Source organism: Nicotiana tabacum, chromosome 16 (assembly GCF_000715075.1).
Source record: "Nicotiana tabacum cultivar K326 chromosome 16, ASM71507v2, whole genome shotgun sequence".
NCBI classification, from domain to species: domain Eukaryota; kingdom Viridiplantae; phylum Streptophyta; class Magnoliopsida; order Solanales; family Solanaceae; genus Nicotiana; species Nicotiana tabacum.
The window spans coordinates 63,870,234-63,896,146 of record NC_134095.1 but is presented as its reverse complement, the minus strand read 5'-3'; the positions used below and the strand labels follow the sequence as shown (position 1 = coordinate 63,896,146).

The window sequence follows — 25,913 nt, the reverse complement described above, 5'->3', positions numbered from 1 at the left end:
TTGTGCTAATTGTTGAAAATTCGATTTTCAATAAGTAATTCTAATTGTGTTTTCTTTTCCTGTTTATACTACTTGAAATTTTAGCCTGTTGTTAGCCTAGGGAAGCATGTTTAATTGACTTAATTGCTTTACTTGTTCAAACTACCTTATTTGGATTATGTGCAGCATGCTAGACTAGAAATACATGTTTTACCTTGGTGTGGAATTTTGAATTGAATTGCATATCCTTCGTGTTGTGCTGTGTGTTTATTTTGGGACTACGAGACGGTATCCCGCGAGATCTCCTCCCCCTGCATGTCTACTTTGGGACTACGGATCGGTATTCCGAGAGATCCCCCTGCACTTTTATATTGGAACTACAAGACTGCACCCGGTAGATTTTCCCTGTATTGAGTATTTACATTTGGGACTACGAATCGGTATTCCGGGAGATCCCTTCGCATTATGAGTTGGATTACGGGACGGTATCCCGGGAGATCCACTGGATATTTATATTTGGGACTACAGGACAGTATCCTGGGAGATCCCCCGGTTGTTATCTCTGTGTTGAGCTGTATTTATTTCTGTGCTTACTCTGCCTCTGTAGTAATTGTTGTTGTTCTTCATATCCTGTGTTACTTTTACTGTTGCACTTACTTATACTGATTTGTTCTACATTGTTAAACCTTGTATTTCATTTAACCTCAGTAGGGGCCTGACCTTCCTCGTCACTACCCGACCGAGGTTAAGTTTGGCACTTACTGAGTACCGTTGTGGTGTACTCATGCCCTTTCTGCGCATGTTTTTCATGTGTAGATCTAGGTACTTCGACTCAGTCCTATCACCCTTGAGGCGAGACGACTTTTCCAGAGACTTCGAGGTATATCTGCTGCGTCCGCAGACCGAGGAGTCCTCTCTATTCTCTCTTTAAGTATTAGCCCTTCTGTATTTTCTTTTGTTAGACACTCTGGAGTTAGATATTTGTAGACATCCAAATGCTTGTGTTTTCATGAGATTCCGGGTTTTGGGAAATGTTGTTAGATTCGAGAGTTTGTATTGTATATGTCGAGCGGCATCGTAAACATTATTTCATTTTGTTATTCTGGTTTTTAATTATTTCTTCCGCAAATTATTTATTTCCGCATTTGTTAGGCTTACCTAGTCGTAGAGACTGGGTGCCGTCACGATAGTTCACGGAGGGCGAACTGGGGTCGTGACAATAGGCATGTTATTTTGGTATTCTCTTTTAGGTGTTATAGGAAACAAATGAGAATTACGTAGACAGAGCTTTCAGATACACAAATAAGGTACGTTAGAATGCAGACTGTTTGCTCTATATAACCCAAACTTGCATCCTATGGGAAATGAATACCTAAGATTTCATTTTCTCAAATGACATGGAGTGCTAGAGAGATATAAGCTTACTGTTTTACACGCTTAGATTTCCGAGATTCTGAAAAACCAATGAAATATCATATAAGTAAATTATGTAATTCTACATCTATTAGCATGTTCTGATATTGAAAGTAAGATTTTGCCGAAGGTTCAGGCAAAAAAAATTGTGGGCGAAGATTTTGAAGAAAACTCGAGTCGCAAAAAGAACACAGCTTTGCAGATCAAGAGCAACAATGTGTATCAACTTTTTCCCATGATAAAAAAATAGAAATATTTACTGGTTGAAAGAACTCCATTTCTAATCATTAGATGTTTGCTTCATTCTTGATTACTTTTCAATAATTGAGATTCAGACCGGGAAAATGTGAACTTACCAACTTCAATGTTAGATTTGAACCATGTGATGCAAAAAAAAAAAATCTGCCTTTGGGATTTTGATGATACCCAAGATAGAACCGATCCACAAGCACAGACCAACCAACATAAAACTTTTTGAAGAGAGGTCACTATCGTTCTGCTTAAGATATCAAATACAGGAATTAGTAAGAGAGAGAATAAACATGTAGAGAGAGAGAGAGTGTGTTCTACCATACACCGAAGAAGTGAAGAATGAAGGAGAAGAGAATAAAACTCAAAGTGGAAGAAAGATGTCCTATATACAAACAAATATATATATAATCATCTATTAAACAACAGAAAAGGGACAGCCACCGAAAATTGCCTAAAGGTACAAGTAACAAGAGTAGAGTTGAGCCCAAACGCTACCATATTCAAAGTCGACTAGAAAAACTCGTGCGAAATATATGTACTGGATATAAGTAAATGGTACCGTACCCTCAAAGTTGCTCAAGTTTTATAAACAAGGAATGGCAGATCTTAAAGATCACAACTTTGAAAAAAATTCAGGGATAAAAACAATAAGGATTTTATTGATTTGCTGCATACATACAGTGGATGTATGAAGTTGCACGAAGACATATTTGGCTCATGGGTAAAACTTCAAGTATCAACAAATTGCAAAAAATAATTTACATAATTCACATCACAGTAATTACACCAAAAAACAGATTCACAAAACACCTAAGCATAAGGTCCGAAAAAGGTGACGTAGACCCCTTAAAGGATCTTTGATTCCTCTCCATAAGGTCCAAAAAATGCAGCTTGGGACAGAAAGTCCAGAAAGTAATAAACATCATTTACATGAATACATCACAGTAATTACACCAAAAACATATTCATGAGACAACTTGCGGTACAGGTGTTACAGCCCCCACAAATTATCTTTGATTCCTATCCATAGAGTGCAAAAACTACAGCTTGGGACAGACTGTTATAGCCATCTAATTGAGATTAAAGTACAATATCAAGCTCGAGATGTTAGAAGGTTCAAAAATCAGTAGGTGCAGGAGCTGCTATTGAATCGATCTTCGATTACTGGATTTTTCTGCACTCCCCAATAGCTCCAGCTAATAGAAACGTGCTTCAAGCTGTAAGACATAACACACTGCAAACCAAGAAGGTTTAAGAATATATACCCGTGGTGTGTCGTGGTAGCCATTCTCATATTCAGAACTGCATAAAATAAGACGTTGGAAAGTGAGAACAACTTCGAATTTGCATATAACAGAACAAGCAATCATGGGAAAGATGAACAACAATTCTGACTCCCAAAGAAAGGAGCAAAGAAAATATAATCGAGGAAGCAATAACAACAATTACCTAGTGTGACATAATACCGTACTGTGTTTTCGTGCTGAAACTAACTTAACAAAGCAATCTCCTGCACAAAAGAATGGGGGGAAATGCAAATGAATGAAACAAGAACTAATGAAGCATCTCAATTCCTCAACAGGTCTAGTCCCTAAATCCCTATACTAAATAGGAAACTTATAATTGCAATCATGCCACATTAGCTCTTTCACTTATTATATGCATTCTATCAAGCACATAAGAGTAGCTGAGATATACCGTTCTTAGAATTCACAAATCTTGTTGACAACCCAAAAAGAGATAGACAAAAAACAAACAGCATGCACAACTACCAAGTACCAACAATAGAGTTAAAAAGAAATCATAGAAGGATGGTGCTTCCCATGGCTTCAGGAATAAATTATAGTGATCACAGATTGGGTAGTAGGTCAATAGTGAGTCAAACAAAAAAGTCCATATTACCAATCCACTCAACAAGGGACAGATTGAGGAGATGGGCTACCTAAATGGATATTCATCTTATTCCTGGCTGCACATAGAAGGCTACTAACAAGGGACAGATTGAGGAGATGAGGCTGCTTGGAAGATACTACCTGCCCACTGTGTCACACAGAAGAAGAAACTATCGATCACCTATTCCTCGAATGTTCATTCTCAACACAAATATGGGCAGCAATGCTCGAATGGTAGAGGGTTCATAGACAGGTGATGACGTGGGATCAAGAATTGGAATGGGCTGAACAACACTGTAAAGGTAGAAGTTCCAACGCTGAAATTTACAGGATGACACTAGCTAGAAGCATATACTATATATGGCAAGAGAGGAATGCACAAATCTTTCAAGCAACACAGAGGAATGCTGAAACAAACACTCGACTGGTAACACAACAAATACATTGTCGAGGGAATTTGAAGCAATGATTGAAGAGTAGGTTACTAGAGTTAAACTACTATCCTATTGTTCATATAGATATGTAAAAAGGTAGTTATGAATAGAATAGGAGTAGTGGGAAAAGAATAGATGGCTGAATCTGGGACTTATGTCCAGATCAAGCTATAAAGAGAATCAAATGTGTAAATATTACTTTGGTAAATAAAATTGTTTAGTTACAAAAAAAAAAAAAAAAAAATCCGCTCATACATTGGAACAGCCTCTCTACCCTCTTCGGGGTAGGGGTAAGGTATGCGTACACTCGACTCTCTCCAGACCCCACTAGTGGGATTTTACTGGGTATGTTGTTGTTGTTGTACTCATACATAGGAAGGGGTGAGCCCAAAGATAATGTACTAAACTTGTGCCTAAAGGGGCTCTTGTATAGCTCATCAGAGGTCAATGAACTTATAATGACCAGGGGTCAACAAAACGTAAAGTAGAGCACCGTAAGATTTTGTCTTTATACATACTATATATTTTCTTTAGATTTTTCCTCTGTTAGATACTGACAGGGTAAGGGGAAAAACTTGATTATATGGAATGAGTTTTTTGAACTAATTTTCAGATGTTATAAATAATTGACTAGAAACGTTATAAAAACTTATTCAGTTAAAACAGGACATGTTTTACTTTGTGGAGATCATTATTACATTTTATGTAGGAGTTTCCGTCATTATCTGCAAATTGTTTTTGACTTTGTGATAGTGTTCCTATATTGTATTAGAAAAACTACTCTGTCCCTCCCAAAAATAATGACTTGGTTTTGATTTCGAAGGTTAACACTTGTAATTTTGGTGTGAGCTTGGACATCAGACTTAAATTTCTGAGACATTTATACAAAAATACTATAAATCAAAATCTTTTATAGTTTAAAACACTTAGGATATTTGACAGATTATAGTCACAGTAAAAGTTGTTTGATTTCCCAAATTGTAACAGCATATATGAAATAGCATAAGAACAGTATTAAATTGCAAGGAATGTAAGAAAGCTGATATGCAATTTAGGAAATATGCCAACGAAAATGGGACAACAATAATTATTTACTGTACCTTTGTTCCTCTCCATAATTGACATAGTGATATCCGTGTGAGTCGAAGATGAACAAGTCTATTGCGTTCAAAATTCGATGGAAGTGATTCTGAAGGATAGCGATCCCAGACAAACCAACACAAGTTGTTGGACAAATAATCAACAGAGCCATCAAGGCAACTCACAACATCCATCACATTATCTGTCAGTCATCGCGAATCAAAAAGGATCATCACATTATCTATGTGCAACATCTGTTTGATCCATGATGAGTTCATAGAATTTTCATGGCCCTCTGCTAAAGAATAGTTTTTGGGGGACGACGAATCCAGATTGCCTCCATTGCTTTGGCCCCCTGCTTAAAAGATAACAAAGTATAATTTCAAACGCAGTACAAGGATCCCTCTGCAAATATAAGTACTTTCACTCCTCGCGATGCCCAATTCCTTTTTACTTTCTTTTAGTTATATTTCTACTCTATAATATCAAGGTTAAACTTTACTATTGCACGAGCAGTTTCTCGAGGAGCGCCATTGGAAAATTTAAGGTACCGTATTGGTTAGGTCCTTTTTTAAGAAAAATGTTGCTCAACAGATGAACTATTTCGCTAAGCAATTAATTACACAATTCTATTTTCTAAAGAACATTTTCTCAGAGGTTCTTCAGATTCAGAGTCTTTTAAGTTTTTTTTTTATCAAGTGATAGAAGGAATTCGTCTCTTTAGCTTCGCTAGGTAGGGGTAAGGTTTGTATACACACTACCCTCCCCATACTCCACATGTGTGAATACACGGGGTTTGTTATTGTCGTTGTTGTTGATCGAAGGAATTCCTAATTAAGACATGACCAATAAATTTGTCATGTACTTTCGTTCTAATTCAATGATAGAACTCAATGAGTATCTTCAATGCGCCATACTGCTACATTCAGGATCTTTTGCATATTCACCACATATTTACCCATATCATGTATCAAATCATGCATTCTACTGGTTACCAAACCAACCAAGATCCCCTGCTAAGTAATCCAATTGGTGTGTGTGATCTATGTCATCAGACACAAATAGGAACCTTCTTAAAAGGAAGTCTACTCACTATCATGCACTTCCTTACCGACATTCATCTTTCTCCCTTAACAGTTTACCAAGAAGGGCATTTTGCAATGAGCGCACACGCTACGCCTGTATTCTTTAACATCTCCACGGAAACAAGAAGCTTCAAACTGGCTCGTGCAACTGCCGTATTCCCTATTCCTCCCATGCCCCAGATACCAATAATTATTTTGAATGTCATCAGTTTTCATCCATAGCAGGTTTCACTTGCTCTAGATGAGCATCTATACCCACAACATCTTGGGAGGACGACAAAAGAAGTTTGCTCAATGAAGAAATTTTGCCGACAATCCACTAATAATGCTCTCTGATTCGATCCTACAACAATAAGAAGATTGTTGATACAAACAAGAATGAAAAGAATTAGAAGTAATTACTGGCACACATAAATAAAGGAAAACGTCATTCAGGATTTCGACGGAAAAAATCATGCCTTCCAATACACATTAACTTGTCTATTTTGACAACTCCTACTACGCCTCAGTTCCAAACATGTTGGGATCGGCTATATGAATACTCACTGACCATGTTACACCATATAAACTCAACTCAAGCCAATATTACACAAAACAAAAACAACAACAACAACGACCCGGTAAAATCCCACAAGTGTGGTCTGGGGAGGGTAGTGTGTACGCAGACCTTACCCCTACCCCGAGGGGGTAGAGAGGTTGTTTCGGATAGACCCTCGGCTCAAGAAAACGAAAAGAGACAATATATTAGTACCATCAACAGAAACCATAGAATGACAGAAAAATCAAAGGCACTGAACAAAATTAAGCTGGAAGCAAATATATAGACAGATATGAATTACATCACAACATATTTAACATACAAACTACTGAAATATTACAAGCAAAGAAAGGAATTATGAAGCCCTAAGTCACTAAAAAGATGAAACATTTTGAAGACTACCATAAACAAAGCCTAAGCTCAACTGAAATTACTACAAACATTCATCATCATCATTTCAAAAAACTATTCGGGCTTAAGAGTGTCCGACTTTACCTTTGAGCTATGGTTGGGGACTGCCAGTGCATAGCAAAGACAGCATTGCATACATCCCTGAATATTAAGAGGACTTGTTTCTCCTCAAAGAAGCCAGCTCCTCGGTTCTCAAGGACACTGACCAAGGATTTCTCACAATATTCCATAACAAGGAGAGCTTCCTTTGTACGACCCATATCCAAGAAGGTATGCGCATTTAGTGTGACAATATTAGGATGACCCTTGAGCGATTTCATCACTGAAATTTCTTTCAGTACTAGATCAAGTGATTCTTCATCATTAACAATAATATGCTTTAATGCATACTGCTTTGAACCATGTAGTACATCTCGGGCAATAAACACAAGAGAATCCGCCTACTCCAATTGCATTGCGCACATGAACTTTGAGACTGCCAATATCAATGGTGCGACCTTCAAGCCCAGCCTGTTCCTTGGGCAAAAAAGGCTTGAATCTCCACATCATAAACAAATTATATCAGAAACAAAAAAAAACACTAAGAATCATGGCAAAGATAAGAGATTTAGCTAATTAAACAGTCGAATTAAAATCTCTTTGTAGTAAAGTGAACCAGCTGTACAACCAATATGAAAAACATAGTGTTTGGAGTTCTCCAAAAACTGAGTTTGCAAACCCAGGTTTTGAGTTTTGGAAAAAGTGTTCCTTTGACTTGTTTCCAGAACAAATATAACTTTATGTGAAGATTTCCAAACTGAGTTTTCCAAATCTCTCAGTTTTTGCAAACACACCCAAACAAACACTTTTCTCAAGGTTTAAAGCTGAGTCTGCAAACTCAAGTTTCGGAAAACCTCAAAGAAACGCCACCTTACAAACTTTTGATTATCCTAAAATGGATACCGATAACACTGCAGATATTTACATTAGAGAGGCACAAACAACGAGATTACCACAAAAACTTCACTCCTACAAATGCAACAAAAAGTTGTTGAACATTTTCCAGAGATGGATATTTTCTTCTATTGGCGTGAGGAGGGGGAGGAATGTGGTCAAAATGTGAACTTCCATAAAATCAGGAATAACAAACTAGTATAATTACAAATTTAGACCATGTTTAATAAGCTAATCAGATAAATGAAATAGGCATGCACAGGAGCTGCAGGTCTTTGAATCAGATAAATATTTCTGAAGACACATAGGAAAACTCAAGAGCCTTGACCAATCAGAAAAGAGTCCTACTTCACTAATATATACTCTAAGGCCCTGCTACACTGTATTATTGCTGACAAATGTCGGATGGTTTATCCAATACCAAAAATAAACTTTAATGTAAAGAGATATTTATGGTAAAAGAACATTATCATGGAGAAATAATCAAGGAATCTATCCACAAATCAACCATTAGATTCTGATCTCCATCATATGCCTGAAAGATTTTGATTAGGACCACTATGACATACAGACAGAAAACAAGCAGCTTTTTAGTGATCAATTTTTGCATTGGACTGCCACAATGAATGGTGGAACTCCAACATTAAAGACAGTACAGAGATTCATGAATACAATGACACCCACTCTATCCAGTACAACCTGTGTGTTACAATAATTATCACCCTGATTGGTCTGCCTCTGTCCTTGTTTTTCTGGAGTTCAGGTGTAGTCTATTGAATGTGCCAAGCGTGATCAAATGGTAGTTTTCTTCTTTCTTCTTTTCTGAATAGGTGGATAAAATTGGTCATTAAATGGCAATAACAATCAGAAGAGATGTCTAAACCTGATTATTTTGCAAGTAATGAAGAGAAACATATCAAAATTAACGAGTACACAAGCATGCCATTTCTAGCATAAATTTGCCTCTATAGCACCCAATTAGCCTCCAAACGCACAAACATGCCATTTCCGTGAAGATTAAAGTCAATCACATAAAACATAGAAAACTTCAAGGTTACAGTACTACACTTGTATCGAAGTTTTTCAAATTAGTGAACTTCTTTGTTATTTTACTTTCTCCATGATTAATTTCATAAGATTTGTTTTCATAAGAATACAATATTTGCTTGTCTAGATTTTTGTTCTTTTTCACAGGTCCAACAAATTCAAACTGCTGCAAACTGTTAAATCCTAATGGTTTCTGCTTAATTGCACAAACTATGAAACTGCAGATCAAGGCGAAATAAATACTGTTTCAGTGTACTCTCTGATGCAGTAAGCTTTCAATCCTGACCATCTACTAAAACTTTAGCTCCTTAAGAAAACATTCGTAGCACTAACCCCTACATGCTTTCAAAATTGCAGGACATTTCTCATTGACAACATGAAATGCCAAAAATGTAGTGTAGATATAACTTGTATGCTTCACCTTAAGAAATATTTAAGTTAAATAAATTGGATATATAAGTTCCAAGATATTAATGTCTTATCAGGCAATGGATCCAAACTTCCCTTAAAAGATTATTTATCTTTAAACAAAATAGTAAGCTAGCAGATCCATTTCCACCCAAGAACAGCTCCACGATATCAAATTTTGGTCAAGCAAATAAATCAGGCCATTCATATTAACAATCAAACGCAGATTTCATAGTATTCTACACGAACCAATTGAGATTGAATAAACATAATTTGCAGTAGTAAAACATTGATATTCCAAGAATCAATCAACTTATCTGAAAAAACTGAACACTACCCAATTGCAGTAAATCCAAGAACTTACCAAAATTGGTGTAAAAATTCTACCTTGATTATAAGTAATCAAGAAAACAAGCCACCGCAGATCAAGAAAACAGAGAAAATTTCCTAAAGTGACTGCATTTAAGCAGCAGCTTTTGATGTAAAATTGGTTAGATCTGAGAACAGGGATTTGGGTTCTTGGGATTGCTATTGAGATCTAAGAAAAGTGTATAGTAATATTGGGGAGGGGTCTCGATAGATCGCCGTATACAAAACAAAAACAATAATAATAAGTATTAAAGATTCTTTATATTTTCTATTGATGTATAAATCTCTAAAACGCTAAACAACTACAAGAATAGTATAGGATGTAAAATAAAAGTGCTCACTTGACTAAAACATATTCTCAACTAATAGATCTTTTTCTTCCATTATGAATCCCAAGAGATTTGCTAACTCCTATTAAAGCATAGAGCGTCTCTGTTTAACATCAAAATAACAATTAATTATTAAATTTTTCCCTCATGTTAGATCCAAAAACTCAGTTGAGTTAGTGCTGATTTTGTTTAATTAATTCATTTCGAAGTGTTCTAAGCAAAAATGGAAACATTATACCAATTAATGTGTTTTTTAAACTCGCCGACCTGTGAATATCACAGCCTTTCAGGTTGGCCACTTGAGTTAGAGCAGTTCTCCATCAAAAGGTTTCAGCAAAGCTAGAATCAAAAGTTCATACAAGGTACGTGTAAATGTTTTGCCAGTTATATCATATTAGAAGGTCAGCAAAACATTTACAAGTCACCTGTACGAACTTTTGACAACTAGGAGAAATTTAAGAGACTGAGAAACGGCGATTGAGCTAAACTATCGATTTGGTAAGCACAGATCTGGAGGAAGAAATTGTGTTTGAGTTCTGACGGACTATATATAGTAATTCTATACAAATAACAAGTAAATGTTTTTCGAGTATCTTCGCCTCTAAAACTTCATTAGGATTAAGGAAGAATGAAGATACTCGAAGAACATTTACAAGTCAGCTGCATAGGGAAATTTGATAAGAGACTAGAAAATGGCGATTGAGCGATACCATTGATTTAGCTAGGGTTTGAATATATATATATAGACGTGAGCGAGAATGACTATAATACCCTGTATTTCACTTGCGTAATCCACCTTAGTATGTACACAATAGACAGCTAAATGTACAAGCCAATGAGGCGACTCAGATTTTCCTATTGATTTACTCGTGTTTCTAGTCTAGTTTTTATTTTGGCCAAATACATATACAGCCAATTCAACTTGACACCATTTTTCATTTTGACACTCTATCTCTATCTTGTTCTATTTTGACCCTCCAACTTTATCTTGTTTGTTCCATTTTGGCCCTGCAATTTTATTTCTTATGTTCCACTTTAACACAAAAGCTGGAACAATTGCAAAAAATATAGCGCGTATGTATATACAAATCTGAGGTGTAATAAATATTCAATTAAATGTTGTCACCTGGTTTTTTCATCAATGTCAAACGGGTTAATACTAAAATACTTGAACCCGACCATTAGCTGAAACTTTACTCCACAATAAGTTGAAGATTGTAAATATGTAGGAAAACATTGGGAAAATGTAATATTTGATTAATTTATTTATGACTAACAACAGTTGTACTAGGACTTGACTTTATTGTAATTGAAAATAACTACCAAAAAACACTTAAATCTTATCCTTTTTGCTCTCTTTTTTTCCCTTAATGTAGACTTCAAAATTATTCTCCATCCCCCACATTGTGTGTCATTTTTATTATCTCATCATTTTTTCCGAGACACAAATAGGAAAGTAACTATCCCTCTCCCCCGGTTGTGGTAATCTTGTATCATTTTTTATTATCTCACTTTTAACCAGGATTGATTTTAAAGTGGAGTTGAGTTTACATACGGCAATAAAATATCAAGACATGTTACTTTTCTCAATGTGAAAATTTCTAAAATGAACAATAATTGCTTTCAATTTAACTTCCAAAGTGGCATTCCAGTGAAAAGTAGTACTAATAGCTTGTGAGAAAAAAGGTATTAGCTTTTTTGGGTCATCCGAAGACTGTAAGGTTGAATTGGGACAGAAAACCATCATTAGCCGGCCAACAAACAAAACGAGTTCTCGTTCACGGAGCTTTGACCAGGGAGAGGAGGACCCTTCCCATACTTGTTGAGTTTAACCACTAAGTTCGGGATGGATTGGTATGGTTCCTAAGCATACATGGAGAGAAAGGATGAAGGCATTACTTCGCTCATACAAGAGCTATGCTGGTTATATATGCGAGAAATTTAATGATTATACTGGTCGAAAGGTTTCTAATGAATCTGCTAATTGAGCTTCTAGATTAATTCAAAAGGTAGAAAAGAATAAGCTTGAATCAGAAGCATCGAATGAAAGGTTCTTTCCAAGAGCATCTGTCATTGACTCAGCTACTGTTGCCGGACGAGATTCTATCTTTTCCTTGTAGTCCACAGGAAGGGAAGCTCATTCCTTGGATGGATCTTTGGTATTGCTGGGGGAGATTGTTGTTCCCTTTTACCAGCTCTCCCAGTCAACAACCTGCTAACCCAAAACTTGCAAGCAAGTGAATTTGAAAACAGACTCTTTAAAGAGAGTTAGAAAAGTCGATCCGTTGTTTCCTTGCAGCGGGGGATCCTCCTCTTATAATTCACAAGCGGTGCAAAATACTGGAAACTTTATAGCCAGAGACCAAGTTGCCTTTGTACACAATCAAGTTACGTGATATCCTTAATTTCATCATTCATTTACCTCCACAACGAAATCCATTTTTCTATTACGCAAGTAGGGATCACATCAGTCATTGGTCGATAGGCCTACAGGGGTCTGCCTAATAACAAAGCAGAAGGACTAGTGAACCTTCCTCGGAGTGAGAAGAAATAAAGTTCCATACCCCTAATATCTTTACTCCATTGAGGTGTCAATCGTCTGTCCAGAAAGACATTCTCAATTGAGAAGAGGAGAGCAATTTTGAATGGGAAAAAGAAAAGAGACCGGCACTTTCAAGGTTAAAATGCAACTTGAATCCATTTACCTTCTGTTTTTATTGCAATTTTAATACTTAAACAGAACCTGGATACTGTAGTTTTCTTTCAAAAGATTCAACACCATTAAGCAGTATTAACCCCTCATTACCTGCTTAAGAAAATCAGTCAAAAGGCATTTTACATTATTTCCAACTCTAAGAAAACCGATCAATCACTGTGAAGGAAAATACATGCTCCAACAACAGAGCCACCAGTCAAAGCACTTCAACAGAAACTATGCACGCTGTAATCTCCCAAAAGGCATCTCCCTACCCGTCACTGCCACCTACTACATCCATCAAACTGCTCTAAGAAGTGAGCCTATTGCAATTGAAAATATTAATATCACAAAAGAAACTTAGCCAAACAGTTAAAGACAAAAATATAGATAGGATTATATCAACACGAGCTTTGCGATTACGACTGAAAAGAAAATTCTATAATGAACTTTGCAATTTTCCTTCTTCCCCGTAAAATTGACCAAAACAACGTAAAACCTTCTCTTTCCTTTTCAATTGATACTGGAAAGGAAAAGCACAAAAAATTTCCAAAAAGAAGCAATTTGCCCAGCATCATCCACTGCAGACTAACATTTTCCTAAACTCTACTTATAAAACGCTACCTTTGATACCTTAGCTTACTTTTGAGCCAGTAGGACACCAGCAGACTAACTTATTTCTCTTCTCTGAACTTCAAAATTCCAAAAGCCACCCTCCACTTGTTAACATGCATCAGAGATGCTCCAAAACAAAATAGATCACAAAAAGAAGAGATGTATCTCTTGACAAACCCAATTGTATGCATCCATACGTGCGAAATTATATTCAAGCATCAGATTCAGAAGAAGTCGACTCGGAAGAAGCAGGTCCACGATTAGTAGCAACATGCATCTCAGGCAGCATCAAACACTTTGGCTGGGCACCTTTGTACACCTTCAAGGAAGGCTTCAGTTTCATATACTGCAAAAGTAGGGAGTTAAGTCAAACACAGTCTGAAGGGAAAACAAGCTTTATTTTTCAGTGTAGTTTCTGACTTAAATTTTGAGCCCCCCACCCCCAAAAAAAAAGAAAAAATAACGCCAATGGTACAACTCTGCTCCAAATTTACATAAAGAAAGTGCGTCTCAGGGGCAGACCACAAGACCAACACCAGAACCACATAGCATCTATTAAGAATTTTAGAACAAAACTTACTTTCTGTGGGTCATGTTCAGGTACATATGCCATGAACATTCTCCACGAAACCTCACTAGTATCAAACTCGCAGGCAAAACAACTTAATCATGGCTTATCTTTTAACATAACTAATCTAACACTGGAAGTATCTCTTATCATAATATAGAAACCAGCAAGTAGAGTTGGTTACCTCCTGATAAAATGCATTAATTTCTTCCTCTGTCAGGCCTTCGTCTTCCCCAGCATTTTCATCCCAACCAAGAGAACGTAGGAAAGCAGCCTCTTCCTCATCTGGATATAGCGCTCCATTTATGGATGAGTTGTTCTCCTCAATACCATTATGGCTTTGAACATGGTTCTGAGATTCATGAGTGTCTCCATTGCTGGTTCTCTCACTTCCATTTTCAGAAACACAAGGACTCAATGAGGCACTATCCTCATCTTTAGTTTTAATACCAGATTGCTCACTACTGTCAGATGAAGCCATACCAGAGTCTGAAAGGACAGTAGAAGAATTTAATGAAGTCTTCTTCCTCATTAGATTGAAAAAATCACTCCTGCTTTGGGCTTGAGACAGAGAAGATCTCTTCTCTGCAGTAGATCGTGCTTTCAGCGACAATGTAGCAGCTTTAGATTCAAGGGAAGTCACCCTCGAAGTTGGACTGGTCAAAGCAGGAGCTGAAGGAGCCACTGCAGGAGAGCAATTAGCTAATCTACCGCCAGTATTGTTAGCTGGATTCAGTGCTTCTTTTGATAAAGAGGTGACACCATTTTCCCGTCCTGGCTTCAGAACCAGAAGAGTTTTGCCATGAGAGGTAGCTGGAGCTTCCGATCTGACTTGTCCACTACGGGGCTGATTTGCAAGTTGAGTGGAAAAAGGTTGTTGCATACTCTTAGCTAAGCCAACCATCTCATTTGCCCTAGCTGTGGCTTTTGGTTGCTTAGATTTATCAGCAGAACTGGAAACCTGGAAACAATTACTTCCCATTAACATGGATATCAACTATCAATCAAGCACAAACCTTTGAACATAAATTCTATATCCAAATACTAGAGGAAGATACAACTAAAATGGAAAATAAACAGATTCTTCAACAATATTCATAAGCAAGATGGATTCCAACCTTTTTCCTTTCGAGTAGACAGTCTGCTGTCTTTTCTAAGTAAAAGATGCATAAAAGCTACACTACACTACAACACACACACTCTCTCTCCCTCCCTCCCTCCCTCCCTCTGTGTAAGAAAGAAAAAGCTAAAATGTAGCTACCAATTTGGTTCCTTGAGTGCCAGAGAACAAGCAATTTGTGGAAAAAGCAGTAAACAGTGCATCAGAAATAATACCCTTCACAGTAACAACAAGTGCTACAGAACTGCTAGGACCCAAGTACAGGTGAATGATTATGCCAGAGAAGGAACCATCATGGTACTTTACAACGACAAAAAACATACATACAGCAGGAAATGTGAACCATTGGCCAAGAGAGGTGCACAGAGAAACATCATCACTGCATTAAACTCCGAACAATTATATACGTTTTTTAGTTGCTTCTTTTGTTTTCCACATGAAATAATACTCGCATAAGTTATGCTGGAATCTACTTATTATTTTATGCAGGGTAGAATATAGAATAAGAATACAGGTAAAGTAATACATGGATTGAACAAAATTTGACAAAAAGCTCCTCACACTCTTTAGATTTAATTTGTCTTTTCCTTGAAAATACTAATCCATGCATTGTTAATCCATGCATAAGTTGTCTTCGAACCAAACGACCCCTTAGTGCGTTAAGCTTTAGAGGAGAGAAGGCACAATATAGGTACCAGTAATTAGCTGAAGATGTGATTCCTTTATGTTTGTTCTCTAATATTGCTTTTCCAGTGAGATAGAACTAGGAAAGCACACTAGCTCCCAACAAAAGCACACACCCATCACAAACTCCTCTAAACAAGTTTTACATATTCATGGCAATACACTCCCTGAGAGGGTGGGAGCAAGAGGTTGGGACAGCATAATGTTACATAAACAGGTCAAACATAACCAAGTAACCATTTGAATTCTAGTACTACTATCTTTTGTAAGTGCCCAAAAATTATTAAAGAGACTAAATAATTCACCTGACCAATGAATGTGATCAACCACAAGGTTATGACATTAAATAGGGAACAATAAAAGTTCAAGTGCCATAATTTACACACAAATTCCAAGTTTTATTTAACATCATTCATGATCATTTACTATAAAACATTGGTTGTCCTAAAGATGAATTAGCAGCATTCCCCGGTTAATCAATCCCTCAAAAGTTTCCCCTAATGACCTTCCAGTAATTTTGCGTTCTAGTTTGTTTATTTGACAACTGTAGTTCACCATTTATTGGCCATTTTCCTTTGGATAGTTGCTCGGACTCTTCACTTTTGGTGTCGCACCCATGTCGACATGGCGTGGGTGTGGGCGTGGGTGTAGGATCCATACCGGATATGGTCAACCGATTTTGGATACTTTGACCAAAATAGATGGAGAAATTCAGGAAAGATATAATTATTTTTGAAATCAAAATAAAAGCTAGACTGAAATTGAAGAAATGGAATACCTTGCATATAAGAGATTTCTATGTTAGTCCTTTTTCTTTCATCTCCTTCTCGGAATATTTTTAAGTTTTCCAAATAATGTCTCATAATTTAGACATATTTTTATACCTCTACCTTTAGATATTTGAATTATTTTTAGCTGAATCCCAACACATGTATCCATACCTGGATCCATACCCCAGAATCTTAAAATTTAGATCATCAAGGATCCGACTTCTAGATCTGCACCAGTATCGGGCACCCGCACCCGAGCAACTTAGTAGCTAGGTATCTAGCTTCACCAGCTAAGTTGCTCTGACACGACAATTTAGGTGTCGCACCCCTATCGGCACGACACTAGTATGGGTGTGGGTATGGGATCCATACCGGATCTGGTCAAACAATTTTGGGTACTTTGACCATGATGGACGGAAAAATTCGAGACAAGATACAATTTGATTCCCGAATCAAACCCAAAACTAGGGTAAATTTGGAGAAATAGCATACCTTGTCTCGGAAATCAATCTTTTTCTTATCTACAACTTGAAAATAAAAAAGAAATCCACACTTTACAAGTTATATGTAAGTATTCCACAAAAAATATCATAATTTAGAAATATTTGTTGAATTACTTTAAGTCGGAAACCCCGCACCCGTATCCATACTAGGATCCGTATTCCCAAATCTTAGAATTTACATCTCAAAGGATCCGACCTCTAGATCCGCATGCGTGTCGGACACCCGCACCCGTGTCCGACCAACTTATTTCACCAATATAATATAATCGTCTACTGTACAAGCAACATCAGCAGGTGGATAAAACAAAAGGCAATCATAGACATGATTCTACTCAACGACCCAGCCAATACAATAATGTGTGGATCAAATACAATTAAAGGCAAAGTACAAGTAATAAAGACATTAAAAATTGACTATCACTTCAATCAAGGGCTTAAAAAACTTCAAAGAAAAATTAAAGAAGGACAAGGTCTATAGAGCAAGATAATGAATCACTGATTAGGGGATCATCTGGATAATAAATGGAGAAATAGGTCTACAGAGCAAGATAGTGAGAAACTGGTTAGAGGATTATCCAGATCATGAAGGGCAGCATTGTTTGTAAGTTAAGTAGAATTCAGATACTGAGAGGAGGCAAGTCTTTGACAACAAGAATGGGAAAAAAGAACCCTCGCACTTGTATCAAGGCATGTATTTGAACTATAGTTGTCACACAACTCCACACTTCCAATGATTCTTATTAATTACACTACTAATCATGGTTTATATCAATTTGTACAATGAAATTCCCACAACTTTTATTTATTATTCCAGGGTGTAACCACATCCTACAATCGACTAAAGCTAGTGCGTTGAAGATAAGCTCTTGTATGTGTTACCAGGAAATCTTGAATAGCTTAATGTTTCCTTATATCTTGAAAAGCTATATAGCCAACTGAGTTTCAATCCCGCTACATGCACTCCAGCAGCTCAAGGCATAAGACAATGTACAGGTCAAGATATTATGAACATGGAAAATGGTATATGTCAACAATGCGCGGACACCACACAACCGCCCAGCACAACCAAATAGCCTCTTTATATTGAATAATAAAATGGTTAATAGTCCATCAAGACTCATCAAAGACCTATAACCAGCACAAGTTAGTTGCACTTCTATTCACAAATGAGACCTACAGAAACTTGGCTATCACATTCATATCCGAAGCTTCCTGTGTCTTAATATATTCTATAATAACTTAGTCTGCTACAAAAGATTATTAGCATTCAATCCATAAGTGACGAAAAGAAAAGTTCAATAGAGCTAAATCAATGACCAACTGCAAAAGGATAAAAAACAGAAATGACTACGGAATTCTCAATTGTATCATGATTGTACTCCCCCACCAATTCTTTCTATAGCTGCATACAAACAAACCAATAAATGATAACCCCTATAGATGAAGTCATAAGGAAAAAAATAAGTCCCGGTTAAATGCATTATTAAAGCATATGAGCATTGTGTGCATATAACATGATGTCGTACCAAGGCTTTAGGCGTTGAAGGTATCACAGGTATCAACTGTCTGGATTGCTTTATAGCTAATTCCTCCAGCCTCTGTGTCTTATCAGGGATCTACAAATGATCAAAACATACACACATGAACACCTCTTCCAAAATTATCAGAATAAGTAATAACTAGAAATTAAAAAAAATACCTGGGTGGTGGCACGGACACGTGGCGGTGCTTGTGACAATGCTTCAGCCATGTTAAGACTAGCCATCCCACTCGATGCGCTAGTTGTTGGAGCTGCAGCAATACTTTGTTGAGAAGCTGAGCTCCCCATACTGATGCTGCCAATTATAGGAGGCACCTCTGCCAATGCAGAGGTCCATTTATCAGCACCAAGCAAAGCTGAGTTTCCAATTGGCAAACTCTGAACTGCTGAGCTCAACCCAGGAGATGAAACTCTGGTGACTTGCCTTTCTTCAATCCCAAGAGAAGGGAAGTCTTTCTCAAATGTCGCCTTCTGGCTACCATTAAAACTACTTCCCCCAGAATGAATACCATTACCACTGTTATGGGTGCTACTAATACCACCTTTCAAATCCTCAGTCCTACGGGGCAAGAACTCGCCAGGTTTCCTGGACACCAGTGACTGAGAGCGCCTCAAGCTGTTCTTATCAACTCTAACGGCTAAAATATTCCCCAGAGGATCAGATGAGTCATGATCCCACAGATCAACGGTACCTGATCTTTCTTTCTCTCTTTCACGATTTTTATCACGATGACTTCTATTAAAGCTACTGTACGGATGCTTCGAACTAGTACCACTAGAACTACGCCTAGAATTCGACGATGAACTGCGATCCAAAAACACAGAACGTGGGCTATCTTTGTCACTAACACTCCTAGGAGATCTATTGCGAGAAGACAGCGTGGATAAAGTAACATCTGCAGCAAAAGTAACACAAATGTGCAAAAATGTTTACTTAAAGTTAATTAACAAAACTAACTACTACCATTCAGCTCCATTTAAACACGCGCTTATAGTTAATTAAAACTGAAAACAATTCAAAGCAGCTGACAGTTAATTACCTGAATGCAAAGAAGAGGATGCAAAGTGGGGACTTGAAGAGCCACCACCCCCAGTAACACTTCCAGTACTTCTCAACCATTCTGGAACTAATGCTGGTTCACTCCTTTCCATGGGCGCCGTAGAACATGATCAGATTACTCTACAACAAGACTTTATTACAACTCACTTTTTCTCCTTTCTGAACCCAATATGTCCAGAACGTTTACCCTGCCTATCCAACCATTTGCGTAAACAACCACATTACATTAGTCAATCTAAAATTCCCCAAAAGAAATCAACCATGCACTTTTGCTTTCCTCTATATATTTGAGGCAAATTTACCTCTCTATCACAATCCTGCCTTTGGCTTACTAATTCGAAGCCAGCCCAATAAACACCAATAAAGGGTTTTCCAATCTTAATACCCACGTAATTTTCCAAAACGAAATGAACAAAATTCAAGTACCTATAAATCAAATTTCTTCTGTTACTCCATCTCTTTTACCAAAAGAAGATGGATTATCAAACAATTTGAGCAATTATCAGACTATCATTGCAATTACAGAAGAAATACCCCTTTTCGGTTTCCACAACAAGATTTCAACGAGTAATGAACCAAACAGAACCTAAAACTCACCGACCCACCATGCCAAATGGGGAGTTAATTCACAAATTCACAAACCCTAGACCCGCAACAACTTCCCCCAACAAAACCTAGGTTTTCTACAACACCAACCCAGATATTACACAGCAAAAATCACCCACATAATCCAAAATTAGAACATTAACAAACTGATTGTTACGGATTATGAGAAAAATAAAAGCAGCGAGCGATTAAGAACCGAATAAGATCCTCAACAAAACCCTAACCGCTCTAAAATAACGCCAAAACCAAAACTCTTAATATACGCGAAATATATTTCCGTTTTGGCCTGGGGGGTGGGGGTTGGGTGAATACCAAATTATCGACAATAGATGGTGAATTGTTTGTTCTCAATATGTAATAAGCGCAGTATTAAACGAAAGGCGTGAGACAGAGAGAGAGGCGAACAAGAGAGGGAGAGAGCAGCGAGAGTGGGTTCGAGAAGAGAGACTAGGGCAAAAAACAATAAGGAGACTGTGGTTATGGTTATGTGTGTATATTAGGGTAGAGATATAGATTGTAGTGCTTGTGCCGTTGTGCGTGTGTATGTATGTACACACAAGATTGGGAAGGAGAGGGTTAGGGGAAACTGAAAAAGGCTATTAAAATGAAAAAATTATTTATTTTTTTTATATTTTGTGTTTGTGTTATTGATAAAATAAAATGGTTACTTCCTACTCCTATTTGATGTTGTTAGGTAATGAATTCTCTTTTTGTGTCTTATGTGTGCTTTTTTAAATATACTATATGCAGTTTGAATGCATCTTACTGTGCTTAGCAATTCTAGCTTTCTCACCTGTCCCCAATAATAATCAATTAGGGGGATTAGTTAAACTTTCTTTGAAGTTTGGCTTAGTTATGGCATAACCGCATATTAGGTTTGATGCTCAAGCATTATTATTATTATTTAAAGAAATTATATTATATTATATGTAAAGAAAAAGAATAGTTTGGCTCTGTCAGAAAAAGGATTCAAACTCTGGATGCAAAAAAAAAACTTGTCAATCGTAAAGGTTTCTAATTTATAAACAGTTTGCATCGATTTCTCTCTTTTCCTTTTACTACTATTATTTTATTATTTTATTTCTAGAGGGTGAAATCTAGTCAACTGTAAAGGTTAGGAGAAAGGCAAATGAAAGAAAGTCGGTCTTTACATTTGATAAATTTAGAGTATATTTCTAACTCAAAGATGTGCAAGGTAAGAGCGTTAGTGGTTGAATTATCTTTGGATATTAAGAAATGAAAACAAAATATAATAATATAGTAATATAGACAAGATGTATAGGAGGAGAACGTAGAAGTTATCTTATTCAAATGTGTTTCTTGTGTGTACTTCATAAGATAAAGTATACCCTATTTATAGGATATAGGATACATGAAATGTTACAAGAATACACCTAAAGGTTACAAATATTAAGTTATGAATTAACTAAATATATGAACTCAAATGGTTCATGGAATCTGGATGTATGGAGTATTCATTAGACATCCACTTTAAAATATTCATAACACTCTCCATTGAATGTCCATCTAAAAGATAATGTGCCTCGTTAAAACCTTATTAGGAAAAATTCAGTGGGAAAATGTCTGGTGAAGGAAAAAGAGTACACACATCTTGTAATACGCATTGAGTGTTGTCTCATTAAAAACTTTACCAGGAAAACCTAATTGGGACACAACCTTACTTAAGAAAAAAAGAGTACAACGAGTATTATACTTGATAAATGATGAAAAGTGCATATTTTTTTAGTATGTTTATATATTATTTCTTATGTGAGTTATGGGAGATCACATGTTTTTTGAAGTGAAAATATACTTATTACGTGTTTCTTATGTGTAGGAACAAACGTGCATGGAAAAGGATCAAATGGAAGAAAATTGGTGAAAAAAAGCTGAAGAGAAAAGTCTCGGACAGCGAAGCAAGATTCACATCGCCAGACCTGGACCGAAGCAAAATAAATTAGGAAAGTCCCGGACAATGAAGTGAGGGTCACTTCTCCAGACCGGGACCGGGGGCAGAAAATTCAACTTTTCCCATCAGAACTAGGAGAAGGAATTTCGGCCCAAACAAACCTTAATCACTATAAATACATCCTAAAACATGATTTTAAAGGGGGGAGATACTGCTTTAAGGTAAGACAACACCCAAGGAGGCGAGAATACGTTAGGAGGAAGGAGGAAGATTCAACCACGAGTTTTTCCCCTTCTTCTTCATACTTTTCATTGTTGGTTATGACTTTTAGTATTGTAGTTTTACATACTATTATGAGTAACTAATTTATTATCTAGAGTTTTGGTGGAACCTCTTGGAGGAAGAATTCTTGTATGTTTTAATATAATTTAACCTTTAATTTTATCTACTTGTTCAACTACGTGCTTATTTCAGTTGATCAATTGACTGTGCTTATTTATTATGTGTTGCTTGAGAAAGTATATATATTTAGGTGGTTGTTGAACAATGTCACTCCTAAGGCATATGGGAGATCAATACAGCGGGTTTAAAAATGGGAATAGAGATAACGAAGCTTTGACGTGATCCTAGTGAGCGGTAAAAAAGTGCGAGCTAGCGTAGTTCGAGAGAATATGACTAATACATTATTGTAGTTGCTCGAGAGAGAATTACGATAAGTCGAGTGCGTATGATCAGTAGATAATACTTAGGCGAAATTGTAGGAGACTTAGCGGGAAGGATTCCGACAATTGAGGAAACCATAACTCTAGACCTCCTTAATTTAGTCTCTAATCCTTAGTATCTTTAGTTGTTAATTTACTGCTTTAGTTTGTTAGTCAATTAGTTAGATATAAGAATCTTAATATCTATAATTTAGGAATTGTTCGAGCTTGTCTTCTTAGTATACTGAACAGTTATAGCGAAATCTTAGTTCTCTGTGGGATTCGATCCCGGACTTTTAGACCGGATTATATTTGCAGCGACCGCTTATCCTTTTTAGAACTAGAGTTGGGTGTGATCAATACTCCCCCCGATGAAACTTTATTTGATATCTCGAAGACGATGCATTCCAATTTTATGCCTCAGCTTCTCAAATGTTGATGTTGGCAATGCCTTAGCGAATAAATCTGCCATATTATCATTGAACGGATTTGTTGAACATCTATCTTATCATTTTGTTGAAGATCATGCGTGAAAAATAACTTTGTTGAAATGTGTTTTGTTCTGTCTATTTTGATATATCCTCCTTTTAGTTGAGCTATACAAGTAGCATTATCTTCATACAATATCGTCAGAATCTTCATCTTTAAAGAAAGACCACACAGTTGTTGAATGTGTTGAGTCACTGAGCTCAACCGTACACATTCTCGACTAGCTTCATGAATAGCTATTATCTTTGCATGATTGGAAGATGTAGCAGCTAAAGTTTGTTCTGTTGAACGTCATAAAATAGTTGTACCTCCACAAGTAAATAGATAGCCTGTTTGAAATCGAGATTTATATGAGTCAAACAAATAACCTGCATCTGCATAACTATTCATTTGTGTATCGAATTCATAAGAATAAAATAATCTCATATCAATAGTCCCTCGGAGGTATTTAAAAATATGCTTAACACCATTCCAGTGTCTTGTCGTTGGAAAGGAACTAAATCTTGCTAATAAACTTACAACAAAAGTTGTATCTAGTCGAGTATTATTTGCAAGATATATTAGTACCCCAATTGCATTAAGATATGGAGTTTCATCACCAAGAAGCTCTCCATCATTTTCATGAGGTCGGAATGAATCTTTATCTATATTAAGTGATCTCGTAACCATCGGGATACTCAATGAATGTGCTTTATAAAAACGCTTTAGGATCTTTTCGGTATAAGTTGATTGATGGACAAAAATTTCAACTTTCATATGCCTAATTTGTAGACCAATATAAAATTTTGTCTTTCCAAGATATTTCATTTCAAACTCTTTTTTCAAACAGTCAACTGCTTTTGGAAGTTCCCCAGGAGTTCTAATGATATTTAGATCATCAACATACACAGCGATTATAACAAATTCAGATCCAGACATTTTTTATAAATACACAAGGACAAATTGGATCATTCTTTTTTTTTTTGGTAATTAAAATTATTATTAATCACCAAGGAAAACCTTACAAAGCATAGCATATCAATCCTAACTAGTTGTTCTCTACAAGGAGTACCCAAGATCTAACACTATCTGTTCCTTCTAACCCAATACATGTATTATCTAACTAAACACAAATCAAAACAATATGCCTACTTTTCTTCTTCTAATTTTTTCTTTCAAAAGTATAGATTTTGTATCAGCCCCTTCACTTTTTTATCTGCCCTAAAGTAGCACATGCTCACAACCTCCCTTGCCAGTGCTTCATGTTCTCTACTTGCACCCTCAAATATTCGAGTATTCCTTTCTCTCCATAGCACATGTATGTATTCAGCATACATCATTTTAAGTAGCATTGTTGAAGTTGTCTTCCCTTTTGAGTGATGAATGATGAGCTGGAAATACTGTATCCAAGTGTTGGGAACAATGGAGTGGACTTGAGCCCATTGAGATAACCTGTTCCATAATTTGTTGGCATATGAGCATTATGCAAACAAGTGTTCTCTTGTTTCCTTATCAGCCTGGCACAACACACATGTCTCATCCATATGGAGACCTCATCTCTTCAGCCTATCTTTTGTTAGCAATCTTCCACGGTTCTATAGCCACATAGTAAATATGGCTTTAGGTCTAGCATTGTTCTGGAACATTAAGCATCTACAATCCATCTTAGAGTGAATTGCTATCAATTATAAATATATGTGCTTAATAATACTTTTTTGCTCATCTAGTGGCTTGTGAAGTTGATTGATTATATGTTTAGCTTCAAAGATCTTCCTGATCGTCCAGCTTGCACTCTGAGGGATGCTCATATCATCAATCCTTTGCTTTTTAACATAATAAGCATGGATCCATTTGATCCATAAGTATCCTGCTTATGAGTTAAATCCCAGTAGGTCTTGGCAATTGCAGCACTATTCCACATCTGCAGATTGGTAAGGTTAAGTACCCCTACAGATTTAGGGAGACATATCTTTTCCCAAGAAAGCAATGATTTTTTGGTAAGCACATTTCCACCAGACTATAGGTAGTTTCTACAGTAAGCCTCAATTAATTTAACAACCTTAACTGGAAGTGAAATTGGACCATTCTTATACCCTTCTTTCAGCAAATACTCACTCTGGCGATTATACCATATTCGGCCTGATTGTTTCAATCCCTATAAGGATTGAAGTTGTATGGAACAAGTTTCCCGAAAGCTTTTATTAGTTTCAACAACTTTAAGCCCTTCAGGGATTTTCATATAAATTTCGCTATTTAATGTGCCATATAAATAGGTTGTGACAACATCCATCAGATGCATATCAAGTTTTTTATGGATTAACAGATTTATAAGATACCTGAAAGTGATTGCATCCACCATAGGAGAATATGTCTCCTATCACGATCCAAAATAAACCATCGTGATGGCGCCTTCGTGGAACTAGGCCAACCTCAACTCGTCAACTCAACAACTCTAAAATCATAACGTAAGCAATTAACATTTAAGAAATCCTTTTAAAAGAATA

General features: G+C 36.6%; 2 protein-coding genes and 1 long non-coding RNA gene across 6 annotated transcripts; all 3 read right to left on the bottom strand.

The window, feature by feature from the left end:
• Nucleotides 1-2,548: 2,548 nt before the first annotated feature.
• On the bottom strand, nucleotides 2,549-10,843 carry LOC107821996 (uncharacterized). 4 transcript variants are annotated; one of them, XR_012700073.1, is made up of 6 exons: nucleotides 9,837-10,430; nucleotides 7,169-8,839; nucleotides 6,144-6,478; nucleotides 5,071-5,405; nucleotides 3,094-3,154; nucleotides 2,549-2,946 (listed from the first exon to the last, which is right to left on the bottom strand). It is a non-coding gene; the product is annotated as an uncharacterized LOC107821996 (long non-coding RNA). The 4 variants fall into 4 exon arrangements; XR_012700072.1 differs by having other exon boundaries at nucleotides 6,162-6,478; nucleotides 9,837-10,429; XR_001656278.2 differs by lacking the exon at nucleotides 9,837-10,430 and adding an exon at nucleotides 10,438-10,843 and having other exon boundaries at nucleotides 5,071-6,478.
• Nucleotides 10,844-13,284: 2,441 nt separating this feature from the next.
• LOC107821995 (uncharacterized) lies at nucleotides 13,285-20,903 on the bottom strand. The gene is made up of 5 exons (XM_075232883.1): nucleotides 19,706-20,903; nucleotides 18,825-19,561; nucleotides 18,652-18,741; nucleotides 14,233-15,009; nucleotides 13,285-13,826 (listed from the first exon to the last, which is right to left on the bottom strand). The coding sequence occupies exons 1-5, from the start codon at nucleotides 19,815-19,817 to the stop codon at nucleotides 13,692-13,694; spliced, it is 1,851 nt and encodes a 616-aa protein (XP_075088984.1). The 5' UTR covers nucleotides 19,818-20,903; the 3' UTR covers nucleotides 13,285-13,691.
• Nucleotides 20,904-23,699: 2,796 nt separating this feature from the next.
• Nucleotides 23,700-24,348, bottom strand: LOC142170270 (uncharacterized). Its single transcript, XM_075232140.1, has 2 exons — nucleotides 23,998-24,348; nucleotides 23,700-23,759 (listed from the first exon to the last, which is right to left on the bottom strand). The coding sequence occupies exons 1-2, from the start codon at nucleotides 24,346-24,348 to the stop codon at nucleotides 23,700-23,702; spliced, it is 411 nt and encodes a 136-aa protein (XP_075088241.1).
• Between the last annotated feature and the right edge of the window lie 1,565 nt (nucleotides 24,349-25,913).

Excerpts from the sequence above, each read along its gene's own strand:
- LOC142170270 (XM_075232140.1), bottom strand. The coding sequence starts at position 24,348 with ATGTCTGGATCTGAATTTGTTATAATCGCTGTGTATGTTGATGATCTA. Across the intron at positions 23,760-23,997 it reads CATATCTTAATGCAATTGGG|GCTATCTATTTACTTGTGGA; the intron begins GTACTAATATAT and ends GATTTCAAACAG.
- LOC107821995 (XM_075232883.1), bottom strand. The coding sequence starts at position 19,817 with ATGGAAAGGAGTGAACCAGCATTAGTTCCAGAATGGTTGAGAAGTACT. Across the intron at positions 19,562-19,705 it reads ATCCTCTTCTTTGCATTCAG|ATGTTACTTTATCCACGCTG; the intron begins GTAATTAACTGT and ends CTTTTGCTGCAG. Across the intron at positions 18,742-18,824 it reads GTGTCCGTGCCACCACCCAG|ATCCCTGATAAGACACAGAG; the intron begins GTATTTTTTTTA and ends GATCATTTGTAG.